General features: G+C 36.5%; 1 protein-coding gene across 1 annotated transcript; it reads right to left on the bottom strand.

Moving 5' to 3' along the window:
* Positions 1–4,783: 4,783 nt before the first annotated feature.
* On the bottom strand, positions 4,784–5,613 carry LOC110286177. The gene is made up of 2 exons (XM_021152642.1): positions 5,301–5,613; positions 4,784–5,127 (listed from the first exon to the last, which is right to left on the bottom strand). The coding sequence occupies exons 1-2, from the start codon at positions 5,478–5,480 to the stop codon at positions 4,891–4,893; spliced, it is 417 nt and encodes a 138-aa protein (XP_021008301.1). The 5' UTR covers positions 5,481–5,613; the 3' UTR covers positions 4,784–4,890.
* Between the last annotated feature and the right edge of the window lie 3,558 nt (positions 5,614–9,171).

The following is a 9,171-nucleotide window of genomic DNA, read 5'->3' as shown; positions in this document are numbered from 1 at the left end:
TTTATAATCTTACAGTCTGGCTTTTGAAGGAGGGGCATGAAGATAGAGAGAGGCAAAATGATACTAAACCAATTGTGGTTTAGTGAATTTTGACATGGATAGATTACACATTATGTTTGTACTGGGTTTCAGTGGCAATAAGTTGAGAGCAGTCCATGGAGCTGCATGTATAGCTCACCTGTATCATCAACACTGTGGATATATCCTGTACCTTAGTCAAGAATGTCCCTCATGTTTGTGATGTTTGCTTTGCTTCCACTGTTAAGCTTGTGGTTTTGAATCCTTCACATTAACAATGAGCCCAGAGACAATTGAACTTTGAGATAAAGTATTATGGAAAAAAGTAAGTAACCTTTTAAACAGACTATTTGGCAAAACAATTATTCAAATAATAATAATTATATACTTTGTCAGTTGCATGGTGAGTGTAATTAAGGTGACTAAATAGCTACAGCAATTATGATGCCAATTTTAGTTTTAGATATTTCAGCATTGTACAAATTCCAGTTGAAAGACAAACCCTGTCATTTGGGCTGTCTATTGTTTGTGTGTTATTTATAGTTATTTAAATCTTCCCAGTTTCACTTACCAAAAGTTATATAAATCTTATACAGCTGTAATATATGCCTTAAATAAATGTTACTGGTAGTTATTATGACAAAAGTTTTTCATTAATATGAAACAGATAAATGTCAAAACTGATCGAGCCATTTTAGGAATACTTTTCAGTAGTTCACCCTGTTAGCAAGGATTTCCTTCAAGCAATGTTATGAGGCATTATGATTATTAGCAAAAGGAGGTTAAAGAAGGACATTATTCAGCTTGAAGTGAAATTACCAAAATGAACTTATCCCAATTATATGGAAATAATATATATTTTCTGTATCTAGAAACATACATCCAAATGAAAAGTAAATATTCAGTTTAATGAGATGGCAAATGAGTTCTCCTGTGCGATTTTTTTCCCCATCATTTTTGTCATTTTCATTAGCAAAGTTACAGAGAGGTCCCAAGTGCTTTCTTTTTATTCCTATTTTCCCCCCTTTTCTTCATATGTGCTTTATTTTCTAATAATGAAAGCCAATGGCCTTCTGTGTTGAACTTTTATTATATTGTTTGAAGCATAGCCCTAACAAGATCACATTAACAAACAAGGAAAATGAATGTTGGTGTTGTGTAGTATCCCCTGAAACTAAACAAGCAGCCACTTCTGCAAACAATTTTTCTGAAAATGGAGTGGCAATGCAAGAGCAATTGCCTTTCAATAAGAAGTGAATGCACAAGCAAAGGGACTAGGGTCACCAGAAACTAAAGCCGTATAAGAGTGGGTCAGGCCATTCACACTGATTGTGTGGTTTAATCAGGCACAGAATATTAAGAGTGCTAGAAATTGAATTTTCACTCAGAGTTGGTATGTGGGTTTTGTAGACAGACCACTGTCAAGGCTCAGATGTGAGGCTTTCAAATCTATTTTTACATACTTAGTAAATTCTAGATATTTGAATGTTGGCTGAATAAATAAGCTCTTGGCAGACCTAAAATTTAAATTATTTAGTATGTAATAAAGTTAGGAATATTGATGTGTTAGGCAAAACATTGACAAGATACTTTTTCACCCTAAAATATGTGACATTCTTGGCTTGAAGGCAAATTTCATCAGCAATTATCCAGAAATCAGTGTTTTCCCTTTCAGCCCCTTTCATTGTTTTAATTAAATTAACACTTATTAAGTGCTTCAATTTCCCCAGAAATATTTAGAGATTCTATATAAGACCTCCTACTTTGTAGTACTTCATTTTAGGTAACAATGAATGTGTGTCCACATGATATTATGCAAAAACAGTTATGTACTTTCACAAATGTTTGAAAATCTGAGGGCATGACAATGAAAAGAAATATTACCATAAGTAATAATAAAATACAATCTGTAAAAAAGAAAATATTCAATACAAAGTCGTTTTCCATTAAGTAAACTTACCCCGGAGCTCTTGACTCTAGCTGCATATATATCAAAGGATGGCCTAGTCGGCCATCACTGGAAAGAGAGGCCCATTGGTCATGCAAACTTTATATGCCCCAGTACAGGGGAAGGCCAGGACCAAAAAGTGGAAATGGGTGGGTAGGGGGTGGCGGGGAGGGTATGGGGGGCTTTTGGAATAGCATTGGAAATGGAATTGAGGAAAATACGTAATAAAAAAAAGACATACGCTGATAGTTATCAGAATAAGATTTCAGGAGAAACTGGAGAGAAAATGTTCATTAAATGCAAGATATGAAAAAGAGACAGAAGATTGGTTGGAGCATCAGGAGATAAAATTTATTCTACCTATACCACTCTCTGGTACATGCCTGAAGTAATCTGAGTCAAAACACCATAGAGTCACATGTAAGGTGTAGTGCTATTCACATAGCCAAGTAGTATAATGAGCCTAGGTGCTCAGTAAGATAATGAAAATGTGGCAAATATACACAAGAATGTTTTACCTGCTAACAAAGAAAACTAAAATAATTCCATTTGAAGAATTATCTTGAAATAATCTCATTAAGAAAAGTAAGTTCCAATAAGAAAAACATGCTTTCCTCATATTTTGGATCTAGATTTTATAATAAACATGATATAACACAAGGCAGATAGTTGACAATAGTGAGGGAACAGGTGGAAGGAGAATGGGGGACAGTACCTGACATAGGTGATTTAGCATATGAAAACTACAATTTTGTACAGATGAATACATACTAATAATGAAAAAGTTTCAACATCATGTTGCAGGCATTAAATAGCAATAGGAATTTTATAAAAAGCATAATATGTGTAGTTAAATTTCTACTATGGGTGCCAATCTCTATTTTTTTCACTAGCCTTGTGACTTGAAAAATTTAAAGTCCTCTTTATCACAATTTGTTTTCAAATGGAAGTCAGTAGTTCATATTTTAGTGTTGTGGGTATGTAAGGCTCTAGTGAAATAATGCTTGTTACCTTGCATGAACTAAATGTTCAATAAATGGTTAGTTGTCATTATTAAAAACATGGGTATAGTAGCTGTGAGTAGAATCTCAGAATCTTAGAACTATGAAATGAAAAATTACTTCTACGATTTGGGTTGCAATCTAAAATGTTTGAATGCAAAATAAAATCTTACAAAAGTGGATTTATTTAAACTTATTAATTCCCTGGTGTTCTTGTAAATGTAGTTTAGAAAGTTGAAAATAGAGGTTTTACTTTCAGGATGATTTTCAGATTATTTCAGGATTTAAATATTTTTGAAAACTTATAGATTACTGTAAATTGTGTACTATGTTGGATTAAGAAATTGTTATTATGTCATGGAATTTATGTGGATGTGTCATGAAATCCTAATACTATTGCATCCTTGCATTCAGGGACTTGGGTATCACCATAGATTTTAACTAATGCATTATGTGTGAGTCAAATTCATTCTTTCTTTTTAATGTTTCCTTTTTTTCTTCTTATTGGGGCAGTGTTTCATTTATTAAAGGTCTTCCATAAAGTAAATATTCAATTTAGAATGTTTGTAAACTTCCAGTCTTGCCACATCAACTTTCTAAGTATTGGCATTCCTAATATGTGACACCAAGCTAGGTTTAATCAGTGCTGGGGGTTGATCCTGGGTCTTTATGCATATCAGGCAGGAATTCTACCAACCTAACTAAAATACTAGGCTGTGATTAATACATTTTGTAGAAATATTTTTCTAAAAATTTTGTTGTATACTGTTCAATGTAATATTAAAAGAGAATAAAATAGAGTTGTTCCTTGTATGTTAGTGTCATAATTAAATTTTGGTAACTTGACATAAGATAAAATCATCTGAAAAAGAGGAAACTTCAGATTGTCAGTGGTGAGACTCAGCAGAGACACAGAAGCATTCCCTAGGAGTCAGCCCACAGCTACCACACATTGTTATGGGAGTCAGAGAAGGCAACAAAATCCATGGAATGGAAAAAAAAAAACTGTTAACAAGACAAAAACAGAATGCAACACCTTTAATCACAATTATGCCAAACTCAGATGCCTAAACACCAATGTAAAAACAAATCACTCCTACCCAAGACAAAATGCCTCCACCAGAGCCCTGCAACTTCCCTTTAGTAAGATGTGAGGTGAAAAGGAAGAGACAAAGATGAAGCTTAAGAGCTGTTAGCACACCTGTAACACACAGAAAATCTCTACCAAAAGACATGCTGAGCTATTAAACGGTAAGCTTAAGTAGAATTTTATATTGGTGATTTCTTTCTGAATAAACTAATCATAGATTATAATTAGTTATATGATATAACAGCAGATATGTTACTGCCATTCCTATGTGTTTCTCTCACTATTAAATGTGCTGATTTCCACTGGACTCTGAAATGTCCACACCAGCAAGAAGGTGTCCATCAAATCTGACACCCTGATTATTCAGCCAAAAAATACCTCCCCTCCCATATAAACATCTCTGTTGTGGTGGTGTTTCAACAGGAAATAAAATATCAGCCTAATTATTACACCCCTCTTCTCTACAAATATCATACCTCTCCTTATCTACCTTTCTTGCCCAAAGACATTGAAATATCAAACCCATTGATTCCTCCCCAGTGCAAGAAAATGTTGACGAAATTCATCTTCAGTGTACAGCCTCCCTCCTGTCCTAATCTACTACTAACCAGAAGTTACACCCCACAACCCTAAGGCAACCCATAACTTTCCTTCCTCAAGTTCTTTCCCCTTGACTTTTTCTCTCCCTCTCCAGAAACCAAATACAACACACAGTGAGACGAAACTAATTTTCACTTAATATTTTTATTACATTTGATTAAAAAATGCCCAAACATTCTCATACGATGGTGTACTATGTGATCTCATTACAAAAAACCAAATAACTACTGCTCTCAATTTTGGGGAGAGGATGCAGGAAATTCTGCTACTGGGCCAGACCCAGGTGAGACAATGGCATCATTTGGAATAAGAAATTCTTCATAACCCTCTGCATTCTCCTTCTTTTGACTTTTTTTCCTTTCTTCATTTGAATGGCAATAAAACACCATTATGATATGCTTTTTTTCTTCCTTCTCCTTTTCAGAACTGTCTTCAAGTACCGATTTTATTCTTGTCACCACTTTCCAGACCTATGAAGACAAAAATACGTCATTAATTCAAGGGAAATATAAGAGACTATCTTTATAAAAATGGTTGTGGGTTGAAGAATTATTTTATAGCAATAAAGACATGGAAGGAAAGATGGGTGACAACCTGGGGGAACTTGGGTGTGGAAAAGAAGGGAAACATAAGATTGTCTAACCTTCTTATTTCCCTTGCTCTTCCTTGGACAACCGTGAGATCTTTTCTTTTGGCTTCTGATGTTTCGTCCTCCCTTATTCCTGCTTGTTCTTAATACATCATCACAGTTGAATTCAGAGAGGGACTGTGAAGTAAAGCCAAGAATCTCTTCCCTAATATCTTGCTCCTTGCTAACTGCCATCAACTCAGTAATGGTCACCAAGCTGTGGCTGAAGCAGCTACGTTTAACTTCAATAAGCTGGCCTCTGTATATACACCTACTCAGGACAATGAGAAGTCACACCCTTTGGCTTTGGTTGGAGAACAGGAATCTCCTTCAGCCAATGACCTGTCAGGAATGGTGTGATGCTCACAAAGCTACAATTCCATGACGGAATGGGGAGGACAGTTATAATGATTCAAGTTAAAGGATCTGGTTTAAAGGGGAAGTTTTTCTTATAACACCACCTAAAATAATTTCAATATGATCATTCACCCTTCTCCTCTTCTATTTTAAAAATATATTGATCCATATGGTGTAATAAATTCTCCCCTGTCATTTTCCATAACAATCACATTTTCTATTTGTTAATAGTGTTAGAGTCCTTAAAAATATATAGCTTTAGATGTTGTTTTTGAAGTGTTTCTGAATATCTGGGTCTACATTTAAGTAGAAATGTAAGTTATCAGACTTCTCTTGATAAATTTTCTCTATCAGGGAACTATTCAGGGTGTGTGTTATGGAGAAGAACAGAAACACTCCAGTCCAGTGCTTCTGTCACTAAGTGCCAATTAGCTAAATGTGTAAGTTAGATTTTTGGATCTTTAGCAGATGCATAGGACTATACCACCATATCATAAACATCCACAATTCTAAGCACAACCTGGACAGGATTGAGAACTGTATACTCATTAGTGGAGATTAGAACAGTTCCAGAAACCAAAAGAAAGCAAAGCCCACTGATGATAGTGAACAATAGCTGAATACCCTGTTGAAATGCCAAGTATGTGATCACAGAAAGGATGGACACTGCTTGCACCCAGGAGTTGTTTCTTATGTTAAGAGTGATTGTACATTCACCAAAAGTATTAGTCCAATGATGAGAATTTCTGGAGTGAAGATGTCAGATACAGAGGAAAAGGACTGGGCAAATTCTTATGGTGGCTAAACAATGATGATGGAGTTAGTTGCCCTCATGGTCCTAAAGTCACAGTAATCACCATATTAGAGTAAATAGGCTATTCAAAGACAATTGACTCAATTCCCATGGACTGTAAATATATCACCTTGCATGAAAAGGCAGACCTTACAAGGATGACAGAATAAGAAATGATGAGGTGGGGACAGCATCTTGGATTACTCTGTTGGAAACAAAGTCCTTACTTTACACTAAAGAATACATAATAGGTAGAAACAAGGACATGGGTTTTACAACTGAGAATGTTTCATAGAAAACTCAAATTCTCCTTTATGGTTACAAGAAACATCAAGGGATTTGTTAAGTACATTATTTCCTTTTTTTATTGTTGGCAAAACTAACTCAAAAGAGGGAAGGTTTAGTTTTAATTACAGGATGTTGGAGAGGCCCTATACCTTAGGAGATATAGACTATTGTTATGTTTCCTGGTGGCTGATCAATAAGTCAAGAATATCCTGAAATTGGAGGAGTTTAAAATATAAGTTGAGTTATCCAGAAGAGGCAAGCAACTCATTATCCCCTGACTTCCATTGTGTGGCCTCTGGCTCTGTCTGAGTCCATGTAGGAGGCCCTCAGTGTCCTAAGAACATCCAGATTTGATTCCTTCCCTGCCAATCCCTTGTCTGCCAGATCCACCTGGAACACAACAAGCAGAGGAGAGATACGAGATCTGACCTCCATCATCTGACCCACAGCTTTGGCTCCCTTCCTACAGAGGTCTGCCAGGACCCAGAAACATTCAGGGATAACTTGGACACAACCAGCAGAGGTAAACAGCAGTTTGTTCCCTGAAATCCACTGTCAGGCCCAGGTTCTGCTGCCTCCCCTAATAATCCTGCTGCCAGCATCTGAGACATCCATTGAACACCAGGGACAATCAGATGGCAAAAGGCCACCATAAGAACAAAATCAACAAGAGACAGGGCAGTATGGTACTGCCAGAGACTACCTATCCTACTACACCAAGTCCTGGATATTCTAACACAGCTAATGGACAAGAGATGACCATAAATCTAATCTTATAATGACGAAAGAGGCCTTTCAAGAGGAAATAAGTCCCTTAAAGAAATACAGGAAAATACAATGAAACAGGTGAAGGAAATAAATACTACTGTTCTAAACCTGAAAGTGGAAATAGAATCTTGAAAAAAACACAAACTGAAGCACTTCTGGAGATGGAAAACCTAAGAAAGAGATTAGAAACTACAGATTCAGGCATCATCAGCAGTAGGCGAGAAACGGAAGAAAGAAACTCAAATGTAGAAGATATTATTGAAGAAATCAATATTTTAGTCAAGGAAAATGTTAAATCTAAAATGTTTCTGAAACAAAACATCCAAAATATCTGAGACATTATGAAAGGACCAAATCTAAGAATAAGATGAATAGTAGAAGGAGATTAACAGCTACAAGACCTAGAAAGTATTTTTCAACAAAATCATAGAAGAAAATTTCCTCAATCCAAAGAAAGATAAATATGCCTATAAACACAAAAGAAGCTTACAGAGCACCAAATGGATTGGACTAGAAAAGAACATTCTCCTGCAACATAATAATCAAAACATTAAACCTACACAGCAGAGAAAGAATATTAATACCTGCAAGAGAAAAGGGGCAAGTTGCATATAAAAGCAGACTTACTAGAATTACACCCAACTCCTCAACAAAGACTCTAAAAGCCAGAAGCAACTGGGTAGATCTCTTGCATACTCTAAGAGACCAGAGAAGGCAGCTCAGACTAATATATACCGAGCAAAAGTTTCAATCACCATAGAAAGAAAAAACAAGATATCACAAGACAAACCCAAATTTAAACAAAATATATCCACAAATCCAGCCCTACAGAAGATACTAGAAGAAAAACTCCAACCCATGTAGGCTAAGTATACACAAGATAATACAAGAAATAAATAATCACCCACCAGAGAAACAAAGGAAAGGACACACACTACCGTCAAAATAACGGATCCAAAGAAGCTAAGTAACAGCGAAAGTCCACAGGAGTATGTTTGAATCTCACTCAGAAAGGGAATAAAATGGACATTGGAAGTAGATGGAGGGAAGGAACTGGGTGGGAGAAAAGGGAGACAGGAGAACAAGAGTAGAGATTAGGTGTGGTGAGATGGGGAAGAGGGGCTGTGAGACAGAGTGGAAATGGCTGATGGAGCCTGAGTATTTCTGATACAAGCCAGAGACCTGCAACAATGGGGGCTCCAGTGAGTCTATGGCAGTGAACTTATCTGAGACTCCTAGCAGCTCAGGAGATTGAAGTGGCCACCTCCTATAGCCAGAAGGACTTCAGTGCAGAGAGTTGGGAGATCAACCCACCCATAAAAGCTTTGACCCATAGTTTGTCTTGTGTATAAGATATGCAGAGATAAACATCAAGCAGAGATTGAGGGGATGTTGTGCTGATTTGAATATGCTTTGTCCAGGGACTGGCATTATTAGTAAGTGTGGCTCTGTTGGAGGAAGTGTGTCACTGTTGGGGTGGGCTTTGAGCCTCCTTTGCTCAGGCTCCTTCTAGTGTGGAAGAGACCCTCCTTTTCTTTGCCTTCCAAAGTCTCCTACTGGCTACACTAAAATTAAGATGTAGAAACCTCAGCTTCTTCTACAGCACCATGTCTGCCTGGATATTGCCATGCTTCCTGTCATGATGATAATGGACTGAACCTCAGAAATTGTAGGCCATAT

This window comes from Mus caroli, chromosome X (assembly GCF_900094665.2).
Source record: "Mus caroli chromosome X, CAROLI_EIJ_v1.1, whole genome shotgun sequence".
Classification (NCBI taxonomy): domain Eukaryota; kingdom Metazoa; phylum Chordata; class Mammalia; order Rodentia; family Muridae; genus Mus; species Mus caroli.
The sequence above is the reverse complement of the archived record's forward strand: the minus strand, read 5'-3'. Positions and strand labels throughout refer to the sequence as shown.

What these genes read in the sequence shown, in the direction of transcription:
- LOC110286177 (XM_021152642.1), bottom strand. Translation starts at nt 5,480, where the DNA reads ATGGCAGTTAGCAAGGAGCAAGATATTAGGGAAGAGATTCTTGGCTTT. An exon ending in AGAGCAAGGGAAATAAGAAG is followed by an intron (nt 5,128 to 5,300) that starts GTTAGACAATCT and finishes TTGTCTTCATAG; the next exon opens with GTCTGGAAAGTGGTGACAAG.